The sequence below is a fragment of the Theobroma cacao genome, chromosome 5 (genome assembly GCF_000208745.1).
Source record: "Theobroma cacao cultivar B97-61/B2 chromosome 5, Criollo_cocoa_genome_V2, whole genome shotgun sequence".
NCBI classification, from domain to species: Eukaryota; Viridiplantae; Streptophyta; class Magnoliopsida; order Malvales; family Malvaceae; genus Theobroma; species Theobroma cacao.
The window spans coordinates 27,343,959-27,361,869 of NC_030854.1; the positions used below are offsets into that span (position 1 = coordinate 27,343,959).

Consider the following 17,911-nt stretch of genomic DNA (forward strand, 5'->3'; position numbering starts at 1 on the left):
TAATATTTTAATTATATTAATATTAATAATGTTTAAATTATATATAAAATATTAATATTTTAAATTTTATAAATAATTCTTTTTTATTCTATTTTTTCTCTTTTTCTTTTTCATGGGCCAATCGCCGGAAAGACGACCTGTGTAACAAAACGTCGATCTGGCGCACCATGTGGCCTGATCTGGCCACTATGGCGCCAGATCGGCGCTTCCCCACGGCTGGATCTGGCCGTGGAGTGCTAGATCCAACCGTGGGATCTGGTCGGGAAGCACCAGATCCAGTGCTTTCCGCAGCGAGATCTGGCCGTTGAGTGCCAGATCTGGCTGGATCTCGGTTCAATATTGTCGGAAAGGACTAGATCGACGTTTTTCGATCATATTCGGTTGCTGCCGTTGCCGTCGTCGTTGTTGCCGTCGCCGTCGCCGGTGTTGAGTTCCAGTTAGAGAGAGAATGAGAGAGGGAGAAGAGAGAGAAAGAAAAGGGAAAATGAGAGAAAAAAAGTATTTATAGGTATAGGGTTGTAATATTTTTAGGTTATAAGGGCTATTTTGGTCATTATATATTTGAAAGCTATTCCATGAGCCATGGAATAGCTATTACTGGGGAGGGGGAAGGGAATAGCTATTACTGACTTTTAACCTATTTGACAGAATTTTTATTCCTGCGAAATTGCTATTCCGTATTTCAATTTGGTACCAAACGAAGGAATAGGAAATGACTCGGGAATAGAGGGGGAATAGCATAGCTATTCCCCGTACCAAACGTGCCATTAGGGTATTTATTTAGTTTAGTCAGTTTTCGATGAATTGTTTCAATTTTGCTCATTCACTCAAGCAAGACCATTTGAGCATTTACAGTAGCCATCATAGCTTCTAGCTCCCCAATTCTTTGATGATCCTTTGGTGCACTTCATGTGATCACCATGTTTGCTTTTTCACTTAGCATATTTCACCTGTGCTCTAATACTAACTGTCACAACCTACGCCTCTTGGCTCAAATACATAATAACTGGTGCAGTGCTTGAGTGGATGCTACCACACAAGTTAGCTAAAAACTCGATTATATCTTAGTAAACATAAATTATAGCCATGAGTTAGTTTATGAAAAGTAACAACAAAATCATAAGGCATAGCGAATGTCATATACGCAACCACTGATTTCAAGCAAAGGAAAAATGTTTTATTAATATTGAAAAGGGAATACAAAGGGTACAAAGGGATCAAGAGTATAAACGCGCCATCGTTAGGTTATAAGAACAGCCCTAAATGGTTAGCCATAAACATACCTTAACCAATGAGATAGCCCAACAATCCGTCGACTACTCACCTTCTATCAAGAGCTAACAAGCTTTTACACCTATGCCACCAAGAACCATTACAATGCATGAAATAGGGACACTCCTTCCTTCAAAAGCCTTCCCTTTAAAGACTTAACAAGTTTTTATAAATATGTTACCAAGTGACATTACATTATTTAAAGTGGGGACATTTCCCTTTAAGGTAACTTAGTCTCCTAAATAGTTCTATCCCATCATGGCCTATACAAAGATTGGCTCATGACATCCACCCTCATTTAATTTGTCAACGTCCCCGTTGACTGGTTGTCATGGAATTCTTTGATCTTCTGCTTGAAGGTGCAAAGGTCAACTTTTCTCTCCTAGTTGATTTCATCTACTCCAAGTAGACTTGGCAATTCGTGTTAACGTGTCATAAACGTGTTAGACACAAAACATGTTAAGGCTAAACATGAACACGACACGTTTAACATTTGTATCTTAAATTTGAAACACGTACACATACATGTTTAATACACTTGTAATACGACACGACACGATTAACATGTTTATTAAACGTGTTAATATATGACACGACACGATTAATAACACGATTAACACGTTTAACACGATTAAATAAAAATATTTACAATTAAATATAATTTTATTATTTAAATTTAAAATCTATAATTATAAAAATAATTATAATAAAACAAAAATAATAATAATATCAAATAATCACTAAAAGTTAAAAATTAGGATTAAGCATGTATAATTACATTATACCTTTTATAAAATTAAAAAAACTTATTAAAATAATTATTTAAAATTATTTATATAAGATTAAAATAGTTTTTAACTATTAATTTTTAATAGGTTAATAAATGTGTTACGTATACACGTTTAAACGCGATAACACGATTAAGTAAACGTGTTTAAACGTGTTTGTTGTGTCTGACACGGTTAGACACGAAACACGTTAACACTAAACCTAAAACCTGTTTAATCCGTGTCTTATCGTGTCGTGTTCAAAATTGCTAGGTCTAACTCCAAGACCTTTCCATTTAACCAAGTACTCTTACGTTGGTCATCAAAAGACTAACATGGTCCTTTCTGCAAGAATCTTCTATACTTGGCATTGTGATGGTGGCTTGTTGCTAATGGTGGCTCTCGTAGCTTGACTTCAATTTGCATCTACTAGATCTGAATGGAATGACTTCAGGTTCCTGATGTGAAATATCGGATGTATTTTCATCCACTTTGGTGGATCAATCTTGTAAGAGGTCTTTTTAACATTGGCAATAATTGTTATCGGGCCTTCATACTTTTGCACTAGCCGTTGGTCTCTTTTTCTTAGGAACCTAAGTTGTTTGGGTACCAATTTTACTAACATAAGGTCACACACCTTAAAGTGCCATACTCATTGATCTTTGTCTACCCACTTCTTCATTTAGCTGGAGGCCTTCTCTAGGTATGCTCGAGCGATCTCCATGTTTTGTCTCCACTTTTTAGCAAAGTTAAAGGCTCATGGGCTCTTCTCTCGATATGACTCCACTAAGATGTGGGAAAGTCTAGGTTATTGCTTAGTGACAACTTCGAAAGGGTTTTGTTAATGGAAAGACAGAAACCAACGAGAATGCTTGAATCTTTACTAGTACCAACTAGACTTTGAGAAAGCATTTCTCTTGATTTATACTAAACTCCCTAAGTTTGAAGCTATGACATCAATTTTGGTGGTATTGGACCATTTTTTGAAGTATGCAATGTTTATCTCAATCTAGAAATGAAGGAAAAAAATTCTAATTCTTACCAAATGTCATGATTTAAACATTTTTAAATTCATTTACAACATGCTTGGTTGAGGGAAATGGCTATTCCATTCTCTCTTTATTTCAATCACTAATTAAATATTACAATTGGTTTAATGTAATGGTCATTCTGAGGAATGACCATTCCAAAAGATTCTTGAATAGCCAACACTGAGGCCCCCCTTGGTATTGGCTATTTCAAAGAGTTAGGAATAGACTTAAAATTTGATTAGATATAAATATCCCTTAACAATATAAAAAAAATTACTACCTAACCCAGAGCCACACCTAAACCAACCATCTTGAGTTCCTTTCTCTTCAAGACTCCTCTCTTTAAATAGCCATCCACTACCGCACCTTTCTACTACTATCCACTTTTCCATTGTCGATTTCCCCATATGTGGTGAGTTATTCATTGTCTCTCTCTTCTAGCTTGGGTACTTTTTTTTTTGAATAATTTTAGGTTAATCAATTTTTTGTTTCTCTCTTCATCATATTCTCTCCTTCAACTAGACATCCATTGTAACATCTTCCCACTACCATCCACTTTTCCACTGTCAATTTCTTTATCTCTGGTGAGTATTGTTTTTCTCTCTCTATTCTGACTTGGGTGTTTTTTGTATGTGCGCCAAATAAGAATCAAACCACCAAGAACTATACATTGAACATAACTAATTTCTCTATGTTTACTATATCTTAATTATTCATAATTTTTCTATACAAGTTTGTAGGGATTGAATGCCCTTAGCTAAGATATGCAGGCTTTACCTTCACATTGATAGTAATTTTGTTAATAAAACAAATCAATTCATTTATCATTTTCACATATGTATCATATATAGTATCTTAATTCTAATTACAGAAATTAATATTGGACAAATACTTGGGTACTATTATAAGATATATATATATATATAATTTAATAAATTTTAATCATAAAACTCCTTTTTACCTTAATATATATATATATATGTACAGTAACAACTAAATAGACCACTAATAATTTTTATGCATAAAAATATGAACTGTCTCTCTAGTTTCTGCTTAGACTTGACTTTTACTTGGCTTATTAATAAAAAGGTTGAAGGAATATATTTTTGTGTAAAATATTTAAATTTGAATCATAAGATAAGATATTGGACTTATCAATTTATGATGGGAAGTCGAAGCAATTGAAATTAGGTTGTCATCAAGCTAAATCCGTGAAGAATTGAAGATTACATATATTTATTGGATTAGGATATAACATTATTAATTTTCTTCCCTCCAATATTTGTTAATACAAAAAATAGAATACAAAGAGGTTGACATGTGAGATGATGATAATAGAAAGAGTGTCTGTGGCATTCCAAGTTATGCATGTGCCTTACCACCTACTACTACATATTCATATAGATAGGTGCAGATCAAACTTGCTTTATGGAAAAAGGGAATTGGCTGATGCTATAAGTAATTATATAAAACAATGAATGAACATAACCTTGCCAAGCATGTGTAAAACGAGTTGTGCCTCATGGTAAGTTTTTCTAAAATAATAAGAAGCATAAGGATTTTCACTATAATATCATATCAACTAAATAAATAACTTAGTAATTAATTTTTTTTATATAGGTTGTTATTACCTAGTTAATGCTGGATATACAAATTGTGAGGGCTTTCTTACACCTTTTAGAGGTCAAAGGTATCATTTGAATGAATGGCGTCAAGTTCATCAACCAACAACTCCTAAAGAATTTTTTAATATGAAACATACAGTTGCTCGCAATGTAATTGAGAGATGTTTTGGGTTGCTAAAAATTAGGTGGGATATCCTTAGAAGTCCATTATTTTATCCAATTAGGATATATAATCGGATTATTATAACTTGTTGTTTGCTTCACAATTTTATTAGAAGAAAGATGACCTTTGACCTCATTGAAGATAAAGTTGGTGAATATCTTTATGACAACACAACACCTGATGAGGAAGATGCAATAGGTGCTATTAACCCTACTGATGCTTGAACTAATTAGAGAATACAATTAGCAATGAAATGTTCACTGAATGGCAAACATCTAGGTAGAATCAAAATTGAAGATGAAGTTTGTTTTTGTGTAGGTTTTTGTTGGATAGGTTACTCACAGGATAGTGTTGTGAAGCTTATGTAGACTTGATAATTAATCTTTGTTATTGTTCATTGCTTTGAATGGTATACTTTTTATCACGTGGATAAACTTTGGTATTTTTAATTAATTAAGATATTTATGTTTCATTTATCACTATGATTATTTATTTGCTAAATAAATTTTTACTTTTTGATAGTAAAAAATGTCTTCATCTTCAACCATTCCTTCTTAAACTTCAAAAAAAAAAAAAAAGATAAAAAAGAAAGTGGACCCACAAAGAAGATGTTGTATTAATATCATGTTTAGTTGATCTGCACAATAAAGGAACATATAATGTAGACACCGGTTTCAAATGTGGTTTTTTGTTAGAGCTTGAATGAATGATTGCAAAAAGTTTGCCAAATGCGAACTTGAAGGCCAAACCTCACATAAATTCAAGGATTAAGACTTTGAAGAAAAAATGGACAATTATATATGATATGGTACACGGGAGAGGAACTAGTGGATTTGGTTGGGACTATGAAAGGAACATGATTATTGTTGAAGATCCTATATGGGATTCTTATATAAGTGTAAGCATGTTGTTTAAATTTTTTTTCCATATGTGTATTTATTTTCTTATCAATAATTATACCTAATAATATTATTTATTTACTTTGATTAGAGTCACAAAGATGTTACTCAGTTCAGAAAAAGAAATTTTTCCTTTTTTAGTGAGTTGTCTGATATTTATGCTAAAGACCAAGCAACAGGACAAGATGCTCAAACTCTTTGCAGATGTCCTAGATGAAATTGTAGAAGATGTTGCTCATGGGATAGATGAAGGTTCTGCATGTGAACATGTAATTGGTTTGGATGATGTGGATGTCTCTACTACCCAACCTCAACCATCAGTTGGTAGAAGAAATCAAAATTCTACAACAAGTAAAAAGTGAATGACTAATGACATGAGTGAAGTGGATGGGTTTGAAAAATTTATGGATGTTGCCATTTTATTGAAGGAGAAATTAGAAAATATTGGAAATTCATTAAGCCATGATTTGGGGACTGAAGTACTTGTGCATAAAAAAAAAATTCAAGATTTGAATAGTGCATTACGTGAGGTTGTGGGTTTGAAAGAGGATGAAATTGATGAGACATATTACAAACTTATTGATAATCCATCCCAAATGACTTACTTTTTACTTTTCCCTCTAGCAGTAGACTTAGATGGTCGAGAAAGATTATCTCAAAGCCTTGATGTTAAAATAGTTTAATCTTGCAAGACTTTGTTGTTAATTGTTGAGAACTTAAAAACTTGTTATTAGTTGGTTTGTTTTTCTAGGATAACAATATTATTAAGGATGTTTGCGTTCTTCAATATTATTATGAATGTTTTTGTTCTTGAATATTATTATGGATATTTGTGTTCTTCATTAATATCTTCATCAATCTCATATCATTATGGATGAGGTTTTTGTAAATTGTAATCTATATGATGCCTTAGAATATCTATTGAATTATTGTGTTTTTTCCCTTGTTCTAAATCCAACAGAGACGTGTGGATTCAAAGCAGCAATGAAGCAGTTTAAACCCCAAAGAAATAAAGGAAATTAGTTCCAAAGATATTATTAAACAAAACAAAATTAAAGAGCATGTATTATTAAAAAAATATTATTAAATTATTTTTGTATTATGGTAAAAAAATTACTTGTTTACAATAAAGAGTATTTTTTTTGTTATCATAGTATTTTTGTTTTTAATTAAAAAATCTTTAAATTTTAATAAATGGTATTTTTATCATTTTCTCATTATTCTTTAACTATTCTTAAAATTATTCCTACTAACCAAACAATAGAATAAATAATAATAAAAATTTTCATCTTATTCCATTCCCATGAACTAATTTACATAATAGTTATTTTTTTTATTCTATTCCTTTGAAATGATTATTCCATTCATATTCTATTCTTTCTAATGAACCAAGCATGCTGTTAGGCATTATCAAAAAACTCTTAGTTATGATTTTGTTATAACTTGACAAAATAAGATATATATAAAGGTTGTCAATTTGAGTTTATTTTGTATTGATGAGTTTTCTAACTTTTTAATACATTTTGTAATATTATATTGTAATTTATTAAATTAATTTTTTTGGTCAAGTTGGGTCATATTCAAATTTTTAATTAAGTATCCACTAAATAAATGATTTCAGATAATTAATAAATTCACTAATTAGTTTTAGTAGGTTATGGAGAATAAAGTTTTAAAAAGTGTCAATTAAGTTTTAAACATCAATAATAAATACGTAAATAACCTAGTTATTACCATTTTTACTTCATGCATAACCATCAAGATAAATGCTCGAGTGTAGAAGAGGGCACTAGTCGATCACAATTGACTAAACCAATCAAAACTAGTTGATCGCAATTGATTAAACCAATCAAAACTAACCTAATTTAATCATTTCAATTCAATTGTTCAATTTCAGTATTTATTTAGTTGAGGAAGATTGGTTTATTGGGTTATTTGGAAAAATCCTAACTAAATCGATCAGATAACCGAACTATTAATAATATATTATCTTAATTATTTGAATACGTTATATACCATAAATATTATAATGTTATTTACGTTTTTACCATTCTTAATTTTTCCTCATTTTCCCGGATCCCAAACCCTAAACCCAAATCAACAAATCAAATTCCCCCAAACCCCTAAACCTACCTGTGTGGATTACCGCCCTCGATCGCACCCTGAATTGATTCACCTCTCTCCCCTATCGCATCATCACTCACCTCTAACCCGTCACTCGGATTCATTTCCCAGTGCCCATTGCCCCCCCGCAAATTCTGTACCCTTCCCTTGTTATTATTTGCTAGCTGTGATGGAGTCTTGGCGACCTCATGGATAAAGCATTGGTTTATCAAAAGTTTCTTTTATTGCATTAATGGGGTTGGGAGAGCTAAACCTGTTAGTGAAAACGAAGGCTTTGAATTGATATAAGCTAAAAAGCTTTCTTTCTGGTATTGTGGCTAATAATAGCCAAGGAATTCTTCTCGATGACTAGACACTTAACTCTTTTCATCGCCAACATAATTGTTCTTCCTTTCTATGTTGCATCCACTTATGTCAAGTAATTAATTAAACAGAAGAGAGTATCCTTAGAGAAAATTCTTTTTTTCTTTTTTATTTTTATGAGTGGATAATGAAATCTAAATAAACCGATATTTAAATATTAAACGATTTTGATTAATTTGATTCTAAAAAGTAATTTAATCGATTCAATTATATTTTATTAAATGTTAATTTATTCAATTTTTAATTTTTGTTTTACCGAATTGACTGCATCAATCAATTGCTCTCTCCTGGTCCATTCATATTACCATAATTTGTTTGTCAATAAACATATTTTGCATTCTAACTTAACAATTTAAATATGAGAGGTTTTTTGAAATGATTCAAATGATCCAAAATGTGAACCCTAATTTTTCCTTTGTACTAAATAAATAAATTTTGTTTTTGTTTTATTCACATTTACATAGCCCAATGAGTTTGCATTAAGAGGTATTCTAATGTAAATATTACCTGTTATTTGAATATTTAAGAATAGTGATTAATTTTTACATTAAATTGTTAATATTATCTAATTTTTTTAAACATAGATAAAGGCATTTTTTTTCTAATCTAGTGGGAAGGAAGGTTAAAATTTGCACAAAAAAATTAATATTATTATACCATATTAAAAGATTTCAGGATTTGAGTTGAGGAAAATGCCTCCAATGTCCCCACCCTAAATCTGTCAATCCATCCATGCATGTGTATAGTCTGGTGTCACAAGTTAAGAAACACCAACTGAGTTGACAAAATTACTTACAAACCAAAATAAACCGTAACATCAAATACTGAATTAATGGTTTTTTTTTTTTTGGGTTCAATTTTATTGGATGCTGGATATATAATAGTGATACTAAAAATATAAATAAATGATTTTTTAATTATTTTAATTATATTTTTAATGACTTTTTAAACTAAATATGATTACAATTTAGACATATAATGAAAAATTTTAAGCCAACTTTATCATCTTGTTATGTAAGTGAATTCAATGGAATTAAAATTATTATCTATACAATGAAAAATCTGTATTATTCATTAATTTATAAATATAATTAAAAATTATTCAGAGATATAATGAATAAAGATATCATTTTTCATAAATGAAAAGTTTTACATACATTCATGCTGATATATATTACAAATAAATTATAGAGAGTATGATTTTATACTAATATCAAAAAATCAGTCAATGTTACATGAGCTGCGAAATTAAAATCTTTCAATCTTTTTATATATATTAGGATTAGGACAGATTTATCAAAATAGAGATGCGACGAGAAAAACTAAGTGGCAACCCTCACCTCACCGCAGGCAGGTATATATCTTCATGGTAAGCAAAGCGCAAGCTGATTTGGATGGTAGAGGAGCTGCAAGCCAACTAAGTTCCTAGAGGAATGGCCTGCAATTCTTCAATGCTGGTTATTAGTGATACCAAGGTACCTAAATATACAAAGAATACAACCACAAAGTTAAATTGAGAATCTCTTGACCTCTCCACAAGCCAGAGCCAGTATGATCTGGATTTTCAAGAAGAAATCATAAAGAATGCGATGGATGCATGACATATATAGGTTGTGGCTTTTCATAAAAAGAGTGAAATGATGGGCCTCAGGCTTCCATGACCAATTATTTTTTAAGCTCAAAGAGTGGGAAAAAACGTGGACAATTAATAATGATAAGAGCATGTTTGGTTTAATTCTTTTTAACTTAAAAGTTATTATAAAATTATTATAAAAATTAATTTTTTAAAATTAAACTAAAACTGTTTACTAAACTGTTTGAAAAAATAAATTATATAATCTTTAATTTTAGTTAAAATTACTATAAAGTATATTTATACTATTTTCAATCATTTAATAAACCAATACGGAACAAATTTGCTTCGAGCTTATATACGATTTTTGATATTAAAAGTAAAGAAATTCATACAAAAATAAAATAGCTCTCAAACTTTGTAAAGTAGTAATAATATTAGTTTTTTGTTACTCTAGCAAGCAATTGGATCATAATGCTTCAATTCCTCGACAAAGAAGAAAAAAATAAAAACTGTATATTTGACATTAAAATCATTTTTAATGAAAAAGAGAGAAAACCTTTAAATAGTACGTGAATATAATTTTGAATTTTAGGTTTTCTTTTTAAATTTTTGTAAGAACAAAAAAAATTAAATTTTGCTATTTTGTTGCTGAGTTTTTTTTTTTTTAATAATCTTTGTAGAGACAGGTAAAAGAGAGAGATTGCGATTTGCGTTGGAGATGAGTGATTTGGAGAAGAAGGGAGAGGAGAGGGAGAGTCTATTGAGAGAGAAGATATTTTTTTTAAAGTTGGTGTGTTTTTAAGAAAAGAAAAGAAAAAGTTCTTCTCTAGAACTTTTCTTTAAGTTTTTTTTTTTTAATTTTGTTTTTTTAAAAAACCTATTTTAAGAGATTGTCAAAATTTTTATTTAATTTGACTGACTTTTACTTTTAAAAAATAAATAAATTAAAAAAAATCATACCAAACAAGCACTAAATATGGTTAATGTACAGTTGGTTTCAGTGGCATATAATAAAGCAATGTGTGCAAAAGAGATGAAGTAGGAAGCCTGTCTTCATCTTCAATAAATATTGCCAGGAAAGACTAGGGAGAACGGCGGCTTTAATGTTTTTCTCCTTCACTAGTGAAATTTGGTGTTTAATGCTCCGGGTTGGTCGATGCAACAATAAGGATAGGATACTTTACATCATCTCATGGCTTAAAGTTTGGGGGAAAACAAAGAAGTTTGTGGGTGGGTCAGTCATATGCCTTATCCAATGGGAAAAAACGGGGTTAGAATAACACAACATAATAATTGAAGTTTGGTGATAGCAATAGCAAGGAAATACAAGTCTATTCCACAACGCAGTAGGAATAAATAGCATACGCATGTGTTATCAAATGTGTGGATTAACTATTATAAGCACATTATACTTTAAAAAAGAGAGAGAGAGGCCGCTTTTTATAGCTTGTCAACCCCAATAAAATGAAGATAAACCAGCTTCTTTCACCCTTCTTTTTCAACTTTTTCAAGGCAATAATGAGGAGATAAAGATGGTGACCTACTTAGCGAGCGGCCGAAGGCTGCTGAGCTGCTGCCTGCGTATTTTGATGGCATTGGGTTACCAAGTGGGAGGGCCATTCCCATTCGCCGGTTCTTTTTGGGTCTAGTCAGCAAGGGTTTACGAGGCGTGAGTCTGAGCATATTCTTTTTGTTAGTTTGGATTAACTGGGTTCAAGTTGACAAATGACACTCAGCAAATATTAAAATAGTAATTTACATATATTATATCTCCTAAAGTGGTTCAATGAGAATATATCTATATATAAAATTTTTTTCCTATTAACTATGGTACTATTATTCTTCAAGTGTGCAAAAAATGTCAATGAGCTTATCTAATGGAATCAACAAAATGAATTTTTAGTTCTAAGGGGACATCGCAGTTGTGAACGTCTAATGATTACACTTCCATGTGCAATGGAAGGTGGAAAAACAAAATTAAAGAGGAAGGGATAGACGAAACCAAATCAACAAAAAGGTAGTAGATTTTCTTTCAAGTTTTTAACACTTTAAAATTGTCTTGTTATCACATATTACTACTTCACTCACTCTCTGCGGCCGAATTTACTCGCTTTCAAATATGTAAGGTTTAACCTTTTGCAGTTATACTTTAAAAAATATTTTTCACAAAGCGAAAGATCAAATCGTAAAGAAAATCATGTCTATGTTAATGTACAATTATTAGTGTTGGGATGCTTGGTTTTTCAGGAGACTCGCATTTCAAGTAATTTCATGTTCTGATTAAAAGCTAATCTGTGTTCAATTAGTACACCTTAAGGGAATTTTTGTAGGGCCAGCCAGTATTAAGCCCGTTAAAACAAAATCAATGTACTTCCAAACGTCTAACATCGGCCTGCCCAATTCGCTCCAACGCATGCAAAATCAATGATCACCATAACGGTACCTTGCCTCTCAACTTATAAAAGGAAATCTACTAGTCGATAGCATACACTACAAGAAAACAGGGCCTTCTATGACGGAAAAAACCCGTCACAGAAAATTTTCTAATTGTTGCAATCTATAGGAGGATTAGTATTGCAATTATATCGAATTATGCCAATCATTTACGCCACAATTTCACAAGAGTCCTTTGTGATTTAGTTGCGTCGCCACTTTTACTAGGAAAAGAAACAATAATAGGCCCATCTCAATCTATATTTTGACGGCCAAGGCATCTTCGGATGTTTTATATGATATTACTAGTAAGAATCTATCAAGCAATAACATTAAAAATGTAAAGAAACAATTTTACAAGTATTCCTCTAGAGATATAGAATCAAAATAAATTATTATCAAAGGGGTGGGGGGGTGTGGGAATGGTACAAGTAAAACACTCACCTTTACAGACAAATCAAAACAATATCGGGGCCCTCCCTCCAGCTTTTTCCGTGAGTTTCTCACCACCGGCAGCAATGGGTGGGGTCGGATCCCAGGCAGGAAAGAGTAAACTTTGAGCAACCTAGATCACGAATGATGACAAATAAGCACCTACGCCCTGAATGCTCAACCATTAACGCATTAAACTGCAGTTTTGCACACATGTGGAGTGATCATTTGGTAGCTGGCACAGTGAGGATGGTATGGATCATTGAAGGTTTCCATTTCCGATGGTTTTGCGCTCGAATTCCTTGATGGTATTGGCTAGCTTCTTCATATTGTCATCGTAGACATAGGGTAGCTTATTGAACCAAGTGACATTGTTCTTGGCAGAGAGAGGAAGGAATTCCCTACATAGCTCTTGGTGTACGGTAATCGTGTTGTGATAGTGATAGTAACGAATCTTTGTCTCTGTCTTGTGTAATGTCTTCCCAATCACATTCTCCGACATGTGCACCCCTGTAGCATAGGCATTCTTCGCCTGAATCGCGTATTTCCTGTCCCGCCGAATTCCGGTTCTCGATTCCCTGAAGAGTAGCTTTTCGAATCCCCATTGCCTGCCCCAACGTATGAATGTATGAATAAAATGTGCAAAGGAATTTGGACAGATGCAATTGAATCAAATGTGCAAATTCATTTAATTTCTTTTCCAGTGAACCAAATGAAATGGGGCTTCTTTTTTTGGTTAATTAAGCATATCCAAAATCCATATCTAGAAAGACCCCTCCTTTCATCTCCGTTTTTTTTTTTTTTAAGAACATAATGACAGAAATACCGTACTTTGCATAAAAATTGAGAAGCAAAGTTGTTAAGAGAAAATAAGCATATGGAGAAATCTACTTGAGATTACCTGGAATATTGTTCAGAGGAATTATTCAAGCAGAGCACACTGGACATTGGATTCTGCTCAATAGTAAACTGTGTATAATCGGAGAACTCATTCAGCACCGATTCCAATGTATTCCCATCAGGCAAATAAATATACTCGTCCACATCGAAGAAGAAAGTCCAATTGGCAGCGTGTCGATAGCGGTGCAGACAATCATTCACCACCAAAAACTGGTTATAATAATACCCATCGAATTCCGCCTGGTCTCGGATGTCCTGCATCGTAGCCCTCCCTGCTCGCACCCAAGGGTCGAGCGCTGCCCTGACCTCGGGCGTGACCCCACCCGCATCATGAAACACAAAATGCGAGTTTGGTCCAAAGAACCAGGCGTGATAAGCCATCCATTCCCTCATCCTGTCAGCGCTCAGGTTCCCATACAGAGACGACCCACAGTACAAGTATTCGTACTGAAAAGGTAAGTGGTACTTGGATTCATTGTAAGATCCAGGGGCCTCCTCCAAAGCTGTGAATTTCTCGTACTTTCTTTGGGACTCCCCGTAGTAAGCGTTTATCATCAGCTTCCCACCGAGGTTGTCTTGGTTTGGGTTGAAAGGAAAGGTGCAATTCACCACCAACACTGTGTAGACACGCCCATACCCCCAATCCGGAAGCATTTTGTAGGCCTTGGCCCTGTAAGATGACCCGTTGTTTGAGATCCACTCGCATTTGTACCACGGCCGCCCGAACACGTGAATGGGCTTCGAAGCCAAGCCCACCACCGCGAACGTCGTAGGACCGCCCCTGTACGCACCCATCCGCACAAACAAAGCAGCCGCGTTACCGTAAGCCTCGAACACTCGCTTATTTGGGTCTCTGGGTTTAGCTTTAGGAGCCGAGTAGTACTTCTTCTCAGCTACCGGAGTTGCTGTATAAGGGAGTGATACATTGGTGGCGAGTAGACTGGTAGTGGCGGCGGCGGCGGAGGTGAGAGAAGGAGCAGAGCAGGGACGGGTGGTGGAGAGTAGGTTTTGGTAGTAAGGAGGAAGATTCCAGAGAAGCATAACCAAGGTGAGCGCTAGCAATGTAGCAACTAATGGTTTTGTTTCAAAGCAAACGAATAGCTTCCCAAAGCTCGCGGCGGTGGAAGGGGCGGAGGAGGGCGCCGCTTCCTTCCTCATTTTAGTGTCGCTTGTGGCGGTGATGGTGATTGTTGTGACGTTAATTCTTTATTGATGATTTCTAATTGCTCCCCCAAGAAAAAGAGAAAAGAAAGAAAAAAGAAAAGAAAAGGGGGGGCAAGGGTCAAATGAGGGTCATACCGACACACTATATTTTTACTCCGCTAACAAACACTAAAGAAGAAAGGCAGTCTCCTCTCCCCTCTGTCTTTGCATCCTCTTCCAAGCCATTAATTTATCAATATTATATATGGGATGGACATGGTATTACGGGTTTTGGGTCTTGATCTGCTTTTATTTACCAAATTGACACTGTCCCTTTTAAAAGTTATTTACTCTATCTGGTTCGTTTGTATTCTAGTTTAAGGGTTGGAAATTAGCAACCCTCAAAAGCACGCCCCCATTGGTTAAAATCTTTGAAAGCAACAAAAGAATGATGATGATGATGATGATGATGATGCCCAAACTACCAAGATTTCTGGAATTTCCTTTTCGCTCTTACAACGGCCATCCATCCCGAACAACTGCAGTCATCCAACTCCATGTTCTTAATTATCTGCTTTACATTACCATTACCCACCCATCTGCTTAACGTTTTTCTCTTGTTGTTTTCAATTGGCCGACTGTATCCACTAGAGGAACAGGCAGTAATTTAAGAACATCCTGGTTTTTCTTCCAAAAGTGGAAGTCATCCAATCCGCATATGGCCTCCAAAGGACAAAAGCAAAGGCTTAGCAGTTAGCAATCCCCCTTTGCTCCACTTTTCCTTCGATACAAGCTTACAAAGTATGCTCATTTCTCAGCATACATTGCCTCCCCGGTGTTGAATTTCTGATTCTGTACTTTGTGCAGTGTCAATTAAAAATAATTAATCTGATTAAATCAATTTTTAATTAATAGCATGTGAATAATTAGAATACTAAAAATATAAAAAAAAAAATTAATTGTTGGCGTTTGACTATAGACAAACGATTCCGGATCAACATATGCTGGTGCTTTGCTTTCCTGGAATGAAACATTACACTAATTTTTCAGCACCATGAATTAATTTAATTTATCGTCTATGATTGTGGATGTCAGCAAAGTGATTCTTCCTTTCTCTAACCTATTAAATTTGTTTTTTTTAATGTAACAATACATGATTATAAGGGATCAATAGATTTGTAAAGCCTAGGCTTTTTTTTTTAAAAAAAAAAAGACATAACGCATTTGTGCAGGAGGGTCATAATTCACCATGAAGGTCCCATGTGCAGGCCACTGCAGCACAGAATTACCGCAATCATTACTATATCTTTTCTTGCTTATGAGAAAGAAAATGCCAAAACCTTAATTTACATTATCATGCCAATAAAATTATTCATTTTCCAGGAAACTCCCAGACACAGAAAACCGCATCTATTTTATTACAGGCAAACGGAGGTAAGAGGACCAGTATATATAACTTCCACCAAAAGACACAAAAAGGACAAAAAAAAATCTTGATATTTCGAATAACAATTATAATATTACTCACAATTTTATTCAATATAAGAAATAAATAAGTAGCATAGAGTCAATGTATTCCTTCTTATTATTATTATTATTATTATTATTATTTAATAAAGAAGATGGAGCTTTACTTGAGATTGGGTAAAGAAATAAAGGTAAAATATAACGCATTTTCATGATTCATTGGTGGGATGAGACGCTCGATAGCTGATCCGGCAATACCCTAGAAAGAAGAAAAAGAGAAAGGAAGGAGCCCCGGCGTATCCAACGGTATTTAAATTTGGGACAGCGAAAATCAATTGATTTTTAATAAATGCTATCCAAACTTAAGCTATAGAGTTGGCTCGGCACCATAATTATTCTGTCTTGGCTGATGTTGTCTTTTAAAAATCTTTCATGCGTTAACTGATGACCAAAGAAACCAGGTGCAGTGTTGAGGGTAAAATCGGAGGAGGAGGAGGAGGAGTCAAATCTAATGATTAGATTCGATTTTACTTTGCTAATGCAACTGATATGTGTCGGTGGTTACAAATGGCAAAAGATTAACTAGTTAAAATCCTGATGGATGATGAACAACAGCTTCAAAATTTTGTGGGATGGCTTGATAGGATCTGTATTTAAAGTGACATCTCAATTATTTGTGGGGACACCTTGGCTTTGGCCCTTTTTTGTTTTTTTTTTTTTTTTTTTTTAATTTTAATTTTTTTAATGAGCTATGAATATTCGGGCACTGCCGATTCCTCTACCAGAAGCTGGAAAGGTTTTGCGACCTAACAGAAATAATTGAAGAAGGCGGCCCCTTCGAGTTAAATCCCATCTTTTTGTTTTCCTCACTTTGTGGTTTACGAACTTGCGACTGTCGGTAGGGGACGCTGCGTTTTGACAGCCAACGAGACAATTCATCCTTTTAACTGAAAATAAGTAAAAGGGTGTATTTAATAATTTGATGAATATTTATTTATTTTTATTTTTCATTTTTAAAAAATGAGGTTTACAAATTGATCAAGGAAGGAGCATGAGACATGGTCGCACTTGCATCCGTCCTTTAAGGTGTGTGCGTTTGTCTAAATACTAGATTTCAGACACTTACCACCACGTGAGTGAAAGCAAATGAAAGTGATTTTCTGTTTTTGATAAAATGATAGTTTTTTTAGGTACAAATGAAATTAAAAAAAGACACGAGACTTAATTTTAATCTGAAGAAGAAACAAAATTATATAATTATTTTTAATTTTTATATAATATCTTATAACGTTAAGTTATATGAAATTCAATAATTTATTTTATAGGAATAATAATGATAACAATATAAAATAATCAAAGAATTACCAATTATATTAACAACCAAATGTCAGCTAAGCCTAAGATATATACATTTGGAACAAATAGACTATACTCTGATTCAAAATTTAAGTTAGCCTTTGCCAAAGGACTTGCATTATGAATATGAATAATTTTAACAAAATAATTATGGACTTTTAAACCCTTTTCTATTTTTATCGCTAGAGGCGGTGGAATTAACTTGTTGAGCCAAATTTTGGTGGTGAATATGAATAGCCTTCTCATCATGGGACCTTATCGTTATTCCCATCTAATAGTATCTTCATTATAATATTTATTATTATTGGTGGCTGCTGTCCAAGGAAGCTTTTCTATGACCAATTGACCAGGGACCACGGT

General features: G+C 33.4%; 1 protein-coding gene and 1 long non-coding RNA gene across 2 annotated transcripts; one reads left to right on the forward strand and one right to left on the reverse strand.

Moving 5' to 3' along the window:
* LOC108662115 lies at positions 3,454–6,554 on the forward strand. Its single transcript, XR_001927899.1, has 3 exons — positions 3,454–3,482; positions 3,593–3,654; positions 5,962–6,554. It is a non-coding gene; the product is annotated as an uncharacterized LOC108662115 (long non-coding RNA).
* Positions 12,489–14,965, reverse strand: LOC18598990 (galactan beta-1,4-galactosyltransferase GALS1). Its single transcript, XM_007028750.2, has 2 exons — positions 13,587–14,965; positions 12,489–13,293 (listed from the first exon to the last, which is right to left on the reverse strand). Exons 1-2 carry the CDS (start codon positions 14,741–14,743, stop codon positions 12,945–12,947), a joined length of 1,506 nt encoding a protein of 501 aa, XP_007028812.2. The 5' UTR covers positions 14,744–14,965; the 3' UTR covers positions 12,489–12,944.

What these genes read in the sequence shown, in the direction of transcription:
- LOC18598990 (XM_007028750.2), bottom strand. Translation starts at nt 14,743, where the DNA reads ATGAGGAAGGAAGCGGCGCCCTCCTCCGCCCCTTCCACCGCCGCGAGC. An exon ending in TCCTCTGAACAATATTCCAG is followed by an intron (nt 13,294 to 13,586) that starts GTAATCTCAAGT and finishes ACGTTGGGGCAG; the next exon opens with GCAATGGGGATTCGAAAAGC.